Source organism: Callospermophilus lateralis, chromosome 5 (genome assembly GCF_048772815.1).
Source record: "Callospermophilus lateralis isolate mCalLat2 chromosome 5, mCalLat2.hap1, whole genome shotgun sequence".
NCBI lineage: Eukaryota > Metazoa > Chordata > Mammalia > Rodentia > Sciuridae > Callospermophilus > Callospermophilus lateralis.
The window spans coordinates 105,789,957-105,807,772 of NC_135309.1; the positions used below are offsets into that span (position 1 = coordinate 105,789,957).

The following is a 17,816-nucleotide window of genomic DNA, read 5'->3' on the forward strand; positions in this document are numbered from 1 at the left end:
AAAGCCAGCCTCAGCAAAAGTGAGGCAATAAGCAACTCAGTGAGACCCTGTTTAAATAAAAGATAAAATAGAAATGGGGATGTGGCTCAGTGGTCAAGTGTCCCTGAGTTCAATCTGCAGTACCCTGCCTCCCTCATTAAAAAAAAAAAAAAAAAGTTTACAAACAAATCCTTGATACTTGAAACTAATTTCCCTAGATTTCTGGAGACTAGTGATAAGCTCAGGGAGACAAGAAGTCTTGAGACCCAAGTGAGCTCTGTGTCCTCTCCCAGGAGGTTTGCCCAACCACTGCACAGGAAATACCCACAGCCTGACCTCGGGGCTACTCAGAGGCAAGAAGAACTGTTCCTGTCTGGTCACATCTGGCCAGCTATCAGCAGAAGAGAACTCACAGTGAGAAACCCTTCCTTCCCAACCCTTTGGGCTCCAGCGCTCCTGCTGAAACCTCATGAGGTAGAATTTTAAGTGGACAAAAATAGCTGTAAAAAGACAGGAGAGGACACATTTCTTTGAGTTACACAAAAGACAAGATGTCCTCCTGAGAGGGTAAAAATACCTGCTAGTCTTATTAGAAACACAGTCAATATTTATGCAGTGCTTTGTAGTGTATAAAACATTTTCATGAACTGACTGAACACCAAATGATATTTAAAAACAAGAAGGCAGTCTGAAAGGTAAAATTAAGTTTACAAGGCTCAGGTTATTATTTTGTTATCAGATACAATGCTACAACTATTCTTATTTCCAGAGTATTCAGAGAAGCCAGGGAAAGCTGAATTTCCCACTTTAGCTTTGTAAACTCAGGTTTGCACAGAAGCCCAAGCACAACAAACCTGTCAATGTTCTTGAAAATGTTGCACTTGGTGTCCTTGACTGTGAGCTGGAAGGCCAGGGCTGTGTGGTGACTCTCCAAGACTGCAGTGTCATTGTAGAGCACAGCGAGCTCACTGCCCGCGTTGCACAGGAAGGAGTTGGTCCTTCCCGGGTGATCCACGTCATGAACTGTGGCAGCAATCAGGGCTGCCACCTCATCCAGCTGGTCCAGGCTTCCCTGGGATAAGGGGAAAATGATGTTGAGCATTACTCATTGGGTTCTGGAGACCTGTGTCCATTCCTGTCTTGGGAGGGAAAGAGCCAGGGGGTGTTTTAGAATGTTCTTTTAGCCTTCTGCTAGCCTTAGCTTAGAGGTGGCCTTGGACACATCATGTCACCTTGTGATGCTGTGTTATCTGGAGGGAAATGGAACCCCAAGCTGCAGTTGTAGTCCATACCTAAACCCTTTCCCAGAGCCCATGAACTCCAGTTCTGCAGGAAAAAACCAAAGGCCTCCTGAATTGCATGCTGTATAGTATCGCTGTGACTGTCTCCTGTGACAGATACAGTAGGGTGGCCTAGGATGACAAATATTACTTTTTCTGTTTGCTCACTTCTGAAAATATCTTGAGAGTGCTGGTGGTAAAGAGCACAGGTGGGACAGCACTAGTCACACAACGGTAGAGTGACTGGAGCCCAGCAGTAGAGGATCTTGGGCGAGTATAATTTTACCTGGACCCCAAAGCTAAGGAGGCACTTGCAGCTAAGAATGAAATTCGGTTCTGGAATAGCAGGTAGCAAAGGCAAGAAGAGAAACTCTAAAGCTTTCATTATGCAAATTAAGAAGACAAACCAGTTCATCTGGGGATACAAATGTGTTCTTAGCTTGAAGCTTTAGGAGGAAGTTATCAAATAGGTTCTTGTTATAGAAGAGATGCCATAGTAGGAGATAATTCATTCAGTAATTATTTATTAGATGCCTACTGGGTGCCAGTTATCAGGCACAGTGTCATAGTTACAGCAATGATTTGTACCGACACAGTCTCTGCACTAATGGAGCTTATCATCTAGAGAGAGAAATAGAAATAAATTTTAAAAACACACCAATAGAAGTAACTGTGTGGTTGTTCTAAGAAGGAATGTACAAATGCTTTGCGGCTATCACCATGGGGCCTAGTCTAATTTAGGGCAGCACTGTCCAACAAGCATTCTGTGACAATGAAAAGGTTTTCTGTCTGTTCTATTCAACACCCTGGTCCTGTGTAGCTACTGGAAATTGGCAATGTAGCCAGTGCAATGGAGAAACTAAACTTTTTAACTCTATTTCATTTTAATAGCCATGTATGGCTAATGGCTACCAAATTGGATGACACAGACCCAGAGGGTGGCCAGGGATGGCTTTTCTAATGAAATGATTTCTTTTTATGCTGAGACTTGAAGAAAAAGCTGGAGTTAACCAGACAACAAGTGACAAGAATGGCCTACATGAAGCTCCTGAGAGCAAACAAGCAAAAGGGATTATTCAGGAAAACTAGAGAGCATCAGCATGGCTAAAGGACAGAGAGAGAGGGGAAAAGTGCTCCCCTGAGTGAAGCTGGAGGTGTGGCCATAATTTTTGGTGTGCCCAACCTGCTGAAAGGCTTGTGGCGGGGGGGGGGGGGGGGGGGGAACTGCTGCTCAGGTGAGGAGGGCTGAATCTGAGGCACAGCGTTGTCCTGCACAGACACCTGTCATGCTTGTGTTGGATTGAGGGCTGTGGTGTGCTTTGCTGAAAGCTGTTCCTCTCAAAAGGAGCCATTTCCATTTTGAATCCTAACCTTATGGAGCTGGTAAGCAACAACCTGGATTGGTCCTGGGCAACATGACCAGGTTTCCCAAGCAGCAGTAGATGTTTTTCATCTTTTCAACTCTTTTCAGAGTCTGTAGTAACCAGGCCGAGAAAGCATGACTGACCCTGTTTCACTGCTTTCAAGAGAGGACACTGTAACCTGCAGGTGCAGTCAGTTATCTCCAAGCTCAGGACTCAGAACTGCCTCAACTTGGGCTCCATTTCCAGTGATTCTGCCTATACAGTGAGGACCCATGGAGCCAAGCTCTGGGCCCCAGCTAGGGCTCCTGTAATGTGTCCAATCTTGCTTGGAGTCTCTGCCCAATTTATTTGTTTATTATTTTTTAAAAAATTTTAATTGTAGATGGACACAATACCTTTATTTTATCTATTTGGTTTTTACGTGGTGCTGAGAATCAAACCCAGTGCCTCACATGTGCTAGGCAAGGCTCCACCACTGAGTTACAATCCCAGGCCCCCTCTCCTCAATTTATTTTTAAACTATTCAATGAAATAGAGTCAAGTAAATGGAACAAAAAACACAGGTTGCACCAGAGGAGACCCGCCTTCCTATCCAGCCTACACTGATTTAAACCAAAAACACAATGTCAACGACACTTCTACAAAGGTACCAATAATGAGCTGTGTCCTGCCATTTGGTGAGGACTAATAATGCACTGTCTTGTAAGAAATGGCTGAGAGGTGGCAACAGAAGACCAGGCTAGATCATCATCAAGGAGAGAGGAGAAGCAAGGGCCTGCCTGGGGGTGGTGGTGAGGGGGAGGTGGAAGAAGCTCCCAAACCTGCAGCTGGTGCGATTCCAAATCTCAGGATACACAGATCACTCTGGATGTGCTTTACTTCTTTAACCAGAAGTAGATTTGAATTTGGATCCCATGAGAAAGACTGGCCACAGTTTTTCAAATAGTTCCTTATTCATGATAGTCATTTAGGCCCAGAGAATAAGAAAGGAATGTGGCTGTCCTGGCCTCTACTTGCAGTAGCTCCTATGAATCAGTTAAGAGGGGAAGATGGGGGCGGGGTCCTTAACAAACTGAAGGGACCTGTCAGCTCTGGGATCATCATCTCTATGGCTTGATAGAGGATACTTTGTAATAGTGACATTAAGAATTTGACCATTGGGGCTGGGAGTGAGCTCAGTGGTGGTCCATGTGCTTATTAGTGTGCACAAGGCCCTCAGTTCAATCCCCAGCACACACAAAAAGAAGATTGTAGATTTACTGTCCCTAAGAAATTAGAGGGACAAATGAGTCAAGGAAGTAATACATTTTCCTGACCCTCTTCTTCAGTGGCAACAGGTCTGATGGAAGAGGCCTTAGGCGTAAATCCTACTGCAAGTGCCTCGTGGTGGACCATCTGGTGATCTTGAGCTGGGCACTAAACCTCTGAGCTCAGGAGACTTTAATACCCCAAGTCTCCAAGGTTCTTTGCAGCTCTATGTTTTCTGAATCTCTGGCAGGGTCTTTCTGAGTTAGGAAATGTCTTGAATTGTAAGCCTTGTTTCTATGAGTGTAGTTTGAGAAACCCAATCAGACTTTAAATGCACTAGCAGAAGGAGAATACCTATTTTGGAGGTGGGGTGGGCAGGGAGATGATGAAGTGACTAAGCGTCTCCTAACTGGTCACATGCTTCACCTGTTTTCCTAGAAGAGCTCTGCTTAGGTGAGGTTCACTTCTCACTCAAGACTGCAGCTGCTGGGGATCACAGCATTCATGACCTGGGGGCCGTTATGAGCGGGTGGTGAGATCTCAGCTGTGCACTATCACATGGTGAGCCGTTTCACAGCAGAATCCCCAGTGGGGATGCAGAGGTGCTGAGGCTCCTCAGAGGGAGGTGTTACAAACACAGCCTGACTTCGCGATTACTTTCTTTCTTTCTCTCTCTCTCTCTCTCTTTTTTTTTTAAGTAGAAGACAAAATTCTTCAAAAGCATCATTCTTGGACCACATCCTTTGCTTTCTTACTTAGGAGGGTGAATAACAGTATAAGTCACTGACAAACTAATGACACTAGTTTGGATGCTGTTTCTGCTCCTTGTAATTGTCCCACTGTATCTTCTTCAGCATCCAGGGTCTTGATCCCTCATCAACACTTGTTTTGAGAAAACAATCTAATGTCAAGCATTCACAGAGAATTTCAGCCTCTATATAGCATTTCTCCCAAAGGTGAACCAAATAAGCTTTAGTTCTAACTGTACCAAAGAGATTACAAGCTTCACTGTGCAATGGGTGGTAGTTAAGAAAGAGGGGCAATGGGGATCTCCTGCCAGGTTTCCATGGGGAGGACACAAGGCTACCCTACAAATCAGGACTCATGCATGACAGCATTGAACTCTAAGTAAGAGCGAGGGATGTGGAACTCTGTCCCAATTAGGCACAAGTCATTGATATACAGATTCACAAACTCATACCTACAACCTACAGAAAACATACACATACGCATGTTAAGTGAGTAGTGCAATATTATCTGGGTTGTAACATTACCAGTGGCCAAATGCTGACACTATAACTTTACCTCAAGACCTAGCAACCATTCACTATGATAATGAAGTTCTGTCCTGCAACTCAATTTCACAGTGCTCCTGGTGAACATTTAGAGCACAGGCTTATGGATCAGCCACACATGTAAAGGAGTCTCTATCGTGACATAAATTAACATTTTAAGCATTTTGGGGGAGGACAGGGCTAGGCAAAAAGTACATGTCTTTGTAACACCAAAATGACCAATTTAGTAGGGGCCCCCCAAAAAAATCCTCTGTCAAATTGGCTGCAAGGTAGCTCTTTGCCCGATGTATTTCACTGAGCCTGAGTTCCTGAATCTCTGATCCAGAACAGGCAGTTAGAAGGTGATAGCAAAATCCTACCTTCACTCTTTCCTTTCCAAGGAAGAAAGCGGTGGCATGCAGGACATCGGCGGCATGGGTGGAGTTGTGGTAGGCATTGGAGGAGTGATAGTTGGCTTCAATCACTTGGAGCCAGGCCCGAAGAGTGGTTTCAGAACAGTTTAAAAATTCACATACTCCAAACCGAGAGAAGACCTTTAAGCCCAGGTAAACCAATGGCCTGCAAAATAGGAAAAGAAAAAGCAACCCTGTTTCATTGAATTCACTGGCCCGGAAATTGCGTTCTTTGATGATATGGGAATGGAGGCATTTTTCTTTTTCTTATTATTATACATGAACAGGGGCATAAAAATATCTCCCCAAATTAGTAGGAGCTGCATCTTCTCACCAGTTACCTGTTCAACTAAGTGCCTCATGAGTGTTAATCCAGACTACTTCTAGATTATCTGTAAGTCACAGGCCTTTCGGTGGCTCTGACAACCAAGAGAAATCCCTGGCCGTGCCTTCTTCCCTCCACATAAGCCCTGCACCTGCTTTATGCTCCCTGACGACAAAAGGAATGGCAAAGCCACCTCATTTAGAGTCATGCTACTTTTTGAGAGTCATTCATATCCCACAGACCAAGACCTCTTGGAAGAAATAGCCTTCTCTGAGTATAAATGAGATTCTTTTAGTTCTCCAGTCTTCTCCCTGCCAACAGGATGGATCAAAGAAAGAGATATAGAGCTTTTGAATTCACTTTTTGGAGGCAGGGAGGGGACAGGGTCTCACTATGTTGCTCAGGCTGGCCCCAAATTTCTGGGCTCAACCAATCCTACAGTGTCAGCCTCCCAATTAGCTGGGACTATAGGTGTGTGCCACTGAGCCCTGTCTCATATTCATTTTATAGGGTGGAGCTTCAATAAATTTGGTAAAGAGAAAACTTAAAACTCTTGGCTCACTAGCACAAAGGAATGATCTGAGATCAAAGGTCACTTGGGCTGTTCCCAGATCTTCCCCACTCTATAAAGGAGCTGGCTCAGGACGTATGTGTCCCTCAAAATTTCCAGATGTGGAGGCCTTGGACATGGCCATCAATCCTCACTAGCCTTAGCAAGAGATGTCACATACCTTTTGTGTGTAACCGCTTCCAATTCAAAGATGTTGAAGTCCCAACTTTCCTCATTATCAAGTAATTGGGCAATAGAAGGGGGAACGTCATTGATGGTTATTGGCATTGCGAGGTGACTGTGACTCTGGTGCACATCTGAGCAAACAGATGGAGTGAGAAAGCTGGTTAATTGTGAATTGATTTTTTTGTTTTGGTACTGGGGACTGAACCTAGGGGCATGTGAGCACTGAGCCACATCCTCAGCCCTTAACTGTGGAGCATCTATCATCATCTTCATGGTTGCCACTAGAAAGAAAGTCTTGAACTTCCAGAGGTAGAGAGATTTTTCACATCAATTTTTTTCTCTAACATTATGAAACCTTGAGACCCCCAAACAGAAAATAATTCAGTATAACTGTCTGTTTAAATGTATAGAGATCTACAATTCTTATTCTAAAAGTGCTGAATAATCAGGAGACTTCTTAATTAGGAGGCATGGGCCATAAAGATGCACAAACTCAAGTGAGATCAACTAGAAGAACAACAAGCCCCCTCCCCAATTGAAACAATAATTTCAACACTGGGGATGGCACAGGGGAAAGATGGGTTATTTGTAACAGATGAACGGATGAGAACTTACTCTTTGTAAACACATACTCATTTCCTGACAACCTTCTCAAGCCATCCTGGAATAAAAAGAGATGCTGTTAGAAGCAGGCTTCACATCCCATCATTGCTCTCTCATTTCCTTCATTAGCCAGAGCTCTGAACCCTCAATAACCGCTCAATCTGCAGCCCCAAGTAGAGGCAGAGCTCAAAATTAAATCAGAACAACAGCTATAAGACAGATGACACTCTCTCTTCCGTGGCCACTATCCCAAGAGGTGAACTGTGACTACCGAGGGCATGACTGTGTGCGGGCCTCACACCCGAGCTGCAAGTTGGCTTGGTTATCATGGCATCTTCTGGCATTGTGAAGCCACAGATCTGAAATCGTAGAAGAGATCTCGCTTTGGATACACATTTTTTTTTTTTTTTATGTGTGTTCAAAGTCCCTCATAGGAACCGTGTTATGCTGATGTTCTTAGATTTGTATTTTGAACCATGGGCCCCATTTGGGGGTAACCTTCTAATATAAAGTCTCAAAGAAGGTGGGCCAACGGTTTTATTAATAACTAACATACTTTTTTCTAGCTAGTTTTTATGTCAGCACGGCTGCTAACCTTTAAAAAACAAAAAAAGATTTCTGAGTTTGAGGTCTTTGGAGTGGCAGAATAAGAGTGCACAGAATTTCAGTATTCTGGCATTTATTGGCTCTTGAACTTGAACCAGTCCCTGCAAAGGTTCTTGGATCTGAAATCCTTGCCTCCACCTTCCTTTCCTAAATACCTCATTATTTAGATCTTTGCTTAAGGGTCACTTTAAATTGCTTGTTACCTGGGGAAAGGGTGTAGTGAGTTCTAAAGTAGTATTGGCTATGAACAGCTCCCCTGAAGTCACATCTTGAATCTTTAGGTCAATAGCTTAATCTTAAAATATATATAAGTAGATAAGCAACCACACCTGTCCTTCCTCTACGTTAGGGATGGTAATTCCCCTGCCTTTTCCTTGCCTTTCTTTCTCTAATTCTAAAAGCCACACAAAAATGAGGCAGACATCCATATGGGTCTTCACAGCCTTATCTGGGCAGGAAGTCCAAGAAGATATAGCAGTGGAGGAGGACACAAGAAGCTTATTCCTGGAACCAGCAACCTGCAGCTGCAGCTCTGCAGTGGCTGCCCTGGTGCCAGTCCCTTGAGAGTGTTCTCTAGAAGCTTAAGTCCACACTGCATTGAAATGGGGCAGCCAAGGCCAGCCCAGGACCAAGGAAAGGACAAGAGGTCACTCGAAATATAGGCCGAGAATAGACTGGAAAGCCAAGCAACACTCACTATTTGGAGGTAGGTCTAGATAGAAACCTTCAAAATTAAACTCCTATAGGACTCTTAGGCTAGTTTTAGCATCTGATGAGGAGCCCAAATGAATAATTTTGATTTTCTTCTTTTTCTTCATTTCCTAATACATTATGATTAAAGACAAATAAATCACAGCAAAACACCAGAGCAGGGTGAGCCCTTAAACACCAGCTGCTCTTGGTGATCACACATCAGTGCTGTCTCTTGGTGTGTCAATGGAGGGTGGTTCCTTCTTCTCTTCTCTGTACTGCCTTTATCTAATTATAAATGGAACTTTATATAAACTAAAGGAAAGGATTCTAGATTTTAGAGGGAATGCTTTCAATTTTTCTCCATTTAGAATGATGTTGGCCTGGGGCTTAGCATAGAAAGCCTTTACAATGTTGAGCTATGTTCCTGTTATCCCTAGTTTTTCTAGCGTTTTAAACATGAAAGGGTGCTGTATTTTGTTGAATGGTTTTTCTGCATTTATTGAGATAATCATATGATTCTTATCTTTAAGTCTATTGATGTGATGAATTACATTTATTGATTTCTGTATGTTGAACCAACCTTGCATCCCTGGGATGAACCCTACTTGATCATAGTGCACTATCTTTTTGATATGTTTTCGTATTCTATTTTCCAGAATTTTTGCATCTATATACTAGAGATATTGGTCTGAAGTTTTCTTTCTTTGATGTGTCTTTGTCTGGTTTTGAAATTGGCTTCACAGAATGTGTTTGGAAGTGTTCCCTCTTTTTCTATTTCATGAAATAGTTTTGAGAAGTATTGGTGTTAGTTCTTCTTTAAAGATCTTGTAGAACTCAGCTGTATATCCATCTGGTCCTGGGCTTTTCTTGGTTGGTAGGCTTCTGATGATGTCCTCTATTTCCTTGCTTGAAATGGATCAGTTTAAATTTTGATTTAGTTTTGGCAAATCATATGCCTCTAGGAATTTGTTGATGCCATCGATATTTTCTATTTTATTGATGTACAAATTTTCTAAACAATTTCTAATTATCTTCTGTATTTCTGTAGTGTCTCTCATAATATTTCCTTTTTCATCATGGATGTTAGTAATTTGAGTTTTCTCTCTCCTTCTCTTCATTAGCATGGTCAATGATTTATCAATTTTATTTATTTTTTTCAAAGCACCAACTTTCTGTCAATTTTTTCAATTGTTTCTTTTGTTTCAATTTCATTAATTTCAGCTACAAGACAGGGATGCCCTCTTTTACCACTTCTATTTAACATAGTTCTTGAAACTCTAGCCAGAGCAATCAGACAGTCAAAAGAAATTAATGGGACACAAATAGGGGGAAAAAAAAAGAACTCAAATTATCACTATTTTCAGATGATATGATTCTATACCTGGAAGACCCAAAACATTCCACCAGAAATCTTCTAGAACTAATAAATGAATTCATCAAAGTAGCTGGATATAAAATCAAAATCCATAAATCAAAGGCATTTCTGTACATCAGTGACAAGTCCTCAGAAAGAGAAACTAGGAAAACCATCCCATTTAAAATAGCCTCAAAAAATTAAATAAGTAAATAAAATACTTGGAAATCAACTTAACAAAAAAGATGAAAGACCCACAATGAAAACTCCAGAACAATAAAGAAAGAAATTAAATAAGACTTTAGAAGATGGAAAGATCTCCCTTGTTCTTGGATAGGCAGAATTAATATTGTCAAAATGACCATACTACCAAAAGTTGTCTACATATTCAATGCAATCCCAATCAAAATCCCAATGACATTTCTTATACAAATAGAAAAAGCAATCATGAAATTCATCTGGAAAAGTAAGAGACCCAGAATAGCGAAAGCAATCCTTAGCAAGAAGAGTAAATCTGGTAGCCTTACTATTCCAAACCTTAAACTATACTATAAGCAACAGTAACAAAAACAGCATGGTATTGGCACCAAAATAGACCTGTAGACCAATGGTACAGAACAGAGGACACAGAGATTAACCCACATAACTATAGTTATCTTATATTAGACAAAGCTGCCAAAAATATACATTGGAGAAAAAATAGCCTCTTCAACAAATGGTGCTGGGAAAACTGGAAGTCCTCATATAACAAAATAAAATTAAACCTCTATCTCTTACCATGCACAAAACTCAACTCAAAGTGAATCAAGGGGCTAGGAATTAAACCAGAGACCTTGTGCCTAATTGAAGAAAAAGTAGGCCCAAACCTCCATCATGTCAAATTAATAAGACACCTATAGTGCAAGAATTAAAACCAAGAATCAATAAATGGAATGGATTTAAACTAAAAAGCTTCTTCTCAGCAAAAGAATCAGTGAGGTGAATAGAGAGCCTACAGCTTGGGAGCAAATTTTTACCACTTGCACATCAAGAGATTAGAGCACTAATCTCTAGGGTATATAAAGAACACAAAAAGTTAAACACCAATAAAACAAATAACCCAATCAATCAATGAGCCAAGGAACTGAGCAGACACTTCTCAGAAGAGGTATAATCAATCAACAAATATATGAAAAAAATGTTCATCATCTCTAGCAATTAGAGAAATGCAAATCAAAGCTACTAATTTCACCTCACTCCAGTCAGAATGGCAGCTATTAAGAATACAAACAACAATAAGTGTTGGTGAGGATGTGGGGAAAAGGCACACTTGTACATTTCTGGTGGGACTGCAAATTGGTGCAGCCAATCTGGAAAGCAGTATGGAGATTCCTTGGAAAACTTGGAACAAAACCAGTATTTGATCCAGCTATCCCACTCCTTGGTTTACAAAAAAAAAAAAACCCCAGCTTACTACAGGGACACAGCCATGAGCCATGTCAAAATTTATAGCAGTATAATTCACAATAGGTAAATTGTGGAACCAACCCAGATGTCCTTAAGTAGATGAATGGATAGGGAAAATTTGGTGTATATACACAATGGAATATTACTCAGCATAAAATCATGGCATTTGCAGGTAAATGAGTGGAGTTGGAGAATATAATGCTATGTGAAGTAAACCAATCCCAAAAAACCAAAGACAAAATGTTTTCTTTGATATGAGGATGCTGACTCATAAGGGTGATGGGAGAGGGGAGCATGGGAAGAATGGAGGAACTTTAGATAGGGCAAAGGGGAGGGAGGGGAAGGAAGGAGGCAAAGGGGTAGGAATGATGGTGGAATGAGTTAGACATCATTACCCTAAGTACATGTATGAAGACACGAATGGTGTGAAAATACGTTGTGTACAATCAGTGACTTAAAAAATTCTGCTCTATATGTGTGGTATGAAATGAATTGCATTCTGCCATCATATATAACAAATTAGAATAAATAAATAATTTAATAAATAAAAAAAGAGATTCTATATTTTTAAGAAAGATTCTATAACTAAGATTTTAGAAACTGCTGTTGTCTAAATTCAAATCTTTTCATTATACAATCATTCCTTGGTATCCTCAGAGATTCGTTCCAGGGCCTCCCCTAGATACTAAAACCTGAAGATGCTAACATTCCTTATATAAAATGGCATACTATTTACACACAGTAAATATATATATATTTATATGTTTATATAAATATATAAACATATATATCCTCCATATACTTTAAATCATCTCTGGATGACTGATAATACCTAACACAATGCACACAGTTATTACGCTGTTTAGGGACTAATGACCAAAACAGTCTGTACATGTTCAGTATAGATACTGTCTTGTGTGTGGAGCTTCTTTTCTTTTCTGGGTTGTCCTTCTGTGGTTGGCTGAACCTGTAGAGCAGAACCCATGGATACAGAGGTCCAACCGTGTAGGTAAATTCGGAGGTCCAAGAAATAGAGCTGTGACCCTCATCCAATACTATAATTTAGATCAAGGGGAAGAAGCAGCCCAAGAGGGCCTCTATCACTCCCATCTTGTATATTTAGCCCTCAATCACTTGCCGATTCACTCCTCACTGTAGCGGGAATTCAGACGGGCTGTCTCCCACTGCTGTGGTCAATCAGCCTTATGAAAAAAAATAAATGCAAGAATCACTTTAGAATCACCACACGTAATACATAAATTATTGCAGCTGCTTGTTGGTTACACGGATGTTAATCTATAAAACAGGTATTTCTGCAACTACAGTGACAGTGACATGTTACATGTACACTAGCAGGTACTTAACGTGGTCCCCCTGCATTTCTGGCTTTTGCTCATCACTCACCGTCATTAGGCCTCCAACAAGATCACTGGTATGAGGATCTTCATCTTTGGTACCCAGCTGAGGCGAATATAATTCTGTGGTCCGTAAAATTTCTAGAACTCTGTCCAAGGCTTCTGCTACTGTGACTGGACTGTTTTCTTGGGCTGCATTGATTATATTTATAACCTACAGAAGAGAACAAGAATAAATAAAATAAATTAATAAATAAATTTGTGGACATAAAGATGCGACTTCTCAAAAGTCATATGTAGCCCTGGAATCCAGAAGAATCTCAGTGGATGACATATCTTATTGTTCTAAAGTCACTTCCTCCCATTTACTGAAGCATGCTTTGTGTCCCATGCTTTCCTATGTCCTCCCACCTCTGAACCACATTTTTCCAGGCTCCTTTGTTAATTGGTCTCTAGCTTTCTTCTCCAGGCTAGAGATCCTCAGAGACTGGTCTGGTCCTCTCTCTCATTCTGTGGACCTTCCATAAATGATATTTTGTTTCCATGTCTCTGGACACATATGATCCATAGCCAAGAATCCCAAGTAGACCTCCCAGCCTCTGGACTTGTAGATCTGGCTGTCAGACATACCTAGTGGAATATTGTATGTGTCTGAAAGTAAACTCATGATCTTGTTTCCCTCCCTCACAGAGCAAGCAAATAAACATTTTTTTTTTTTTTAAATCAAAGACAGAAGCTGTGTTCCTTCTCTGTTTCCTAAACTGCAGTAGAGAGCACTTCTATCCACCTCATGCTCAACCAGAAACCTGGGAGACCCTGCTTAGCATGTTGCTTTCCCTCATTCCTCTCCCCACCCAGACCTCACCAAGTCCAGTTGATTCCAACCCTAAACATTTCTTGATCTATTCATTCCTCTCTACCTCCACTACCTGAATTCTATCCCAGCTACCTCATTTCTTGCCTGGAATTTGAGAAAGGCCCCAAATTGACCTTTTGCCTTGTACACTTGCCATCTTGGATCCCTTGTCTGCATGGCAGCTCAGGGTTCTTTTTCAATAACACCCTGATTATGCCACCCCAACTCTAAACTCCTCAATGGTTTCTGCTGCATATGAACTGCCACAGCCTTCTTATGGCCCCCATTGACCAGAATGAGCTGAGCCCTGCACAGCCCACACCATTGTCTTCTCCCCAATGAGACTCACCAAGCTCCTGCTTCCCTGACTTCCTTTCAGGTCGTCTGAAAAAATATCTTAGTGCTTTCTTCCTTGCCATTCCTGCTCCCTGCAGTCTTCTCCTCTGGACCAACATGCTTCCAGTTTTGCGTCAAACTTTTCACCCAGCCTACATTCAGACCCTACTCTCATTTTCTCTCAGAGAGTCCTGTTGTTTTCCTTCAAAGCATTTACTATATTTTATAACTGTACATTTATTTATTATATGTTTGCTTGTTCAATATCTGTTTCTCCCACTAGACCACGAACTCCATATCATTTGTAGAATGCATCTCCAGAACAGAGCCCAGGGACAGGGGGCCCTGACTGCAGAGAGAAGGCAGCACCTGCCACTCACCTTGGTGATGGGAGCCTCAATGGTCATGGAGTGGATCCTTGCCATGGATGGATAGCGACGATTCTGCAAACTTGGTGCTGGCAAGAAGGAAAGTAAGTTGCAATCTGGTTCAGGCTCAGCATGGCCAAGTGTAGCTCAGAAATCCACGGGTCAGGAGCCTGGCTCTGCTGGGACCACCCGCCCACCAAAGAAACAAGGAATTCACACTCATCTCTTTTTCCTAAAAAGCTGACCAGCTCACCTTGACTAACCTATGCCACGAAAGATAATCTGGCCTGGGACTTTGGCAGCAGGAGGGCTTGACAAGTTCCTGGTCCACAGAGGGAAGTTCAGAGAAGGCTGATGGGATCCTAAGGCCTGATTCCAGCAGCCAAATGATCCCCCAGGACTCCCATTTCCACAAATCACTAAACTTCCTTCAATTCTGTCACTTTCGGTCCTGAGCTGCTGGCCACATGACTGGTTAACCGTGCATCCTGGAGGGAAGGTGTAGGTCACGGCAAGGTGTGGGGTTACCAGACCACGCTCACTCACAGTGCCAGTTGGGGCTACTCAAACTTTCTTCCTGAGCCTTTAGGTTCAGAACACCCAGAGCCCATGGTGGTTCTAGCTGTTATCTGTAGGAAACTTCATTTAAATTACTTAATTTTTTTGACTAGGTAATGCTTACTTGTGGTTTAAAATTCAAGAGGTAGAACATCACTTTAAAGGTACTGGTTTCATCAAATTTTCTCACCTCCTCTTGTGAGGCAGGCAGGAGGGATTGGATCTCCATTTCCTAGATGGGGCAACTCAATCCAGCCCATATCAGCAGAATTGCCCATTCCAGTACCCAGGTGGCAGCCACTTGGGCCCCGCCTATACTCTTCCACCTCCATTTTGCCCATTTTGGAGACAGGATGATACCCCCTCAAAATCTCCAAACACCAAACTAACCCAGTTCAAATTAGCTCGTCCATGATCCTTTTCATCTATATGCTCTGTCTAATTATGTCCTCAACCTATCTCAAAATAGTTCAGTCTATACTCTCTATGGCACACACTTAGTCTCAATCATTTGCATTCCGTGTCAGCCAGTCCATCTTGTTCTGTGATCATCTCTAGACTCCACATTTCTTGCTACTGCAGCCACTTCCTTTGACCCTTCTATTTATTCCTTTAAATCACTACCCTGCATCTCTCCTTTTTCTGACAGGTAATAACTACTTCATCCCTCATGCCCTTAGAACCTGTCTTTCCAGTTGCCAAATAAAAACTAAATAAGGGCTAGGAATGTGGTCCAGTGGTCCAGTACTTACTTAGCATATACATGGACTTGGAAGCAATCCCCACTACCACAAAAAAAAAAAAAAAAAAAAAAAAGAAAGAAAGAAAGAAAGAAACCACCACCACAACAAATGAATGAGTGAAATCTATTCATCTGTCCTTGGTTCTAGAGCTCTGATCACGAGCATTTAACCTGCTGGCCGCCCTGTTTCTTGCTACATTCATATTCTTGCCTGGTGACACTGTGCTCACATGGCTCACTCCCAGCATCCCAGCATCTCTGTTCTCTTCAATCCCCCTATTTCATGTGCTTTGTCATCACTGAAGGTGGGCCTTCAGGCTTGGGCTTAGACCTTCTGTTCTTTTACCACACACACAATCCTTAGAGAAGTTCTTCTGCGCATGGCTTCATCTGTACCTTTAGGATTCCCAAACCCCCATCTCTAGCCCCAGCCCCAGTCCTGCATTTCAGATTCCTAGGCATCTCCACTGAAAAAGAAATCAACATCTTCTCTCAACCCCAACCTGGCCACGTCTAGAGACTCTCCGATTTCTGTAAGTATTATTATAATTTCCCAGGCACCTAGGAATGACATTTCAGAATCGCCCTTGACTTTTCCATCTCCCCACAAATCCAATTGGTTTGTTAGCCTGGTTCATTGAACTCAAAAAGTGTTTTGCTAAATTCTGCCTCGTAGGGCAGAAACGTTTTGCTGAATTCTGACTCACAGTTTCTGTGACATTTTATTAAGGGAAAGTAAGTACGTGTGGCAGGTACATGGAAAAACGGGTGTGTGTTGGAGTTGGGAAGCCAGGACACTGGCTCCACCTTAGCCCCTAGTACCAAGAATGACCTTGGCTAGCTATGGAAACTGAGCTCCTTAGATGGTTATGTGGCCTGACACAACTTAGTCCATGAAGGCAAACACATACAGAGCCTTCAAAAAATAGATAAATAAGTAAATAAAGGCAAATATTATAAAAGGCATAAAAAAATCTTTAAAAAACTCTGAAAAATTTTCAGCTTACTTAGGGATGGGGGGTTGGGGAGCCAGTTTAGTTAAAAAATCTTTCTTCTTGGAATTTGTATGCTGATGGATTCTTGAACACCTTCCTCTGTCGTTTTCTACATTTTAAAAAGGTCAAAGAAATCATCAAAACTTCTTACCATCACTGCCTCGAGATGATATGGATTTCACATCAATGGACTCTTTCCTTCTGTTCTTATATCTGAATGAATGAGGTTCTGAGGATTTCAGATCAGAAGAGGAGAAATGATTTCTTTTCAGCACATTCATAGGTAAAGTTTACACATTTTTCTCTTATTCGTTAAAGAACACAAGGTTACTTTTTAAGCTCTAGAAAATAATTTTAGCAAATAATAAACCACTTTCTCTTCAACTCATCAAGACACAAAATTACTTGTCCTATTAGTAGTAAAATGATGACTTTTTCTTCTGATGCCTTATTACATCATGGACATAAAGATTATCATAAAGGGTTATTTTACATGAGTAAAATTATCATTTTAAAAATAACCATTAAAACTTTAAAAATGTGGGGAGATTCATCAACACCCATTACATCTGTTCATTCACATATGGGTCTCTTTAGACACATATAGACTTTATCATATTATTCACTACTTGCTGTTTCCATTTCCTAACGTCATAGGTACTTTTCTACATTAACTTTTAGTCGGGAGAGGGACTGGGGATTGAACCCAGCAGCACTTTACCGCTGAGCTACATCCTCAGCCCTTTCTATTTTTTATTTTGAGATAAGGTCTTGCTAAGTTGCTGAGGATTTTGAAAGTGTAATTCTCCTGCCTCAGCTTCCAGAGCTGCTGGGATTACAGGTGTGTGCCACCGCGCTCACCTCTACATCAACTTTTAAAACCACTTTACTGTCCTAAGAAATCTATTTCAACTAAAAAATGGTAAAAATAAGAACAAAACCTAGATTATATTTACACAGCACAAAGTGAAGGCAGAACTATAATAAAGTTAATCTGAACGATGCAGCCAGAGAACCTTGTCTTAAGTGACCTAACTTAAAATATTTACTCGTCCTTTGCCTAATTTTCATCTTCCAGACTCTGCCGGAATACCTTTCCTCTCCTTGCATAGGAGTTTCCGTTTTCCTTCCAAAGACCTCTACAGACATTAGTGATTTAAGTGATATTATTAGGGTCACATGGCTTCTTTCCAACCCTGAGAAACTAATTTGGTTATTTAATAAGACGAATGTCTTTAGCTTATTCAAGAATTTAATCAGCTACATTCCTAACATTTATTTACCA

The 17,816-nt window shown here is 41.4% G+C and overlaps 1 protein-coding gene across 8 annotated transcripts in view; it reads right to left on the reverse strand.

The window, feature by feature from the left end:
• Nucleotides 1–17,816, reverse strand: part of Pde8b (phosphodiesterase 8B) — a 237,580-nt gene that overhangs the window by 10,362 nt on the left and 209,402 nt on the right. For all 8 annotated transcript variants that reach the window (XM_076857099.2, XM_076857098.2, XM_076857103.2 and 5 more), the window contains 7 exons: nucleotides 16,683–16,760; nucleotides 14,249–14,325; nucleotides 12,726–12,890; nucleotides 7,235–7,280; nucleotides 6,615–6,750; nucleotides 5,526–5,724; nucleotides 834–1,051 (listed from right to left, as the gene is read on the reverse strand). In XM_076857099.2, coding sequence (XP_076713214.1) covers nucleotides 834–1,051; nucleotides 5,526–5,724; nucleotides 6,615–6,750; nucleotides 7,235–7,280; nucleotides 12,726–12,890; nucleotides 14,249–14,325; nucleotides 16,683–16,760 — 919 coding nt within the window. The remainder of the gene's footprint in view (nucleotides 1–833; nucleotides 1,052–5,525; nucleotides 5,725–6,614; nucleotides 6,751–7,234; nucleotides 7,281–12,725; nucleotides 12,891–14,248; nucleotides 14,326–16,682; nucleotides 16,761–17,816) is intronic.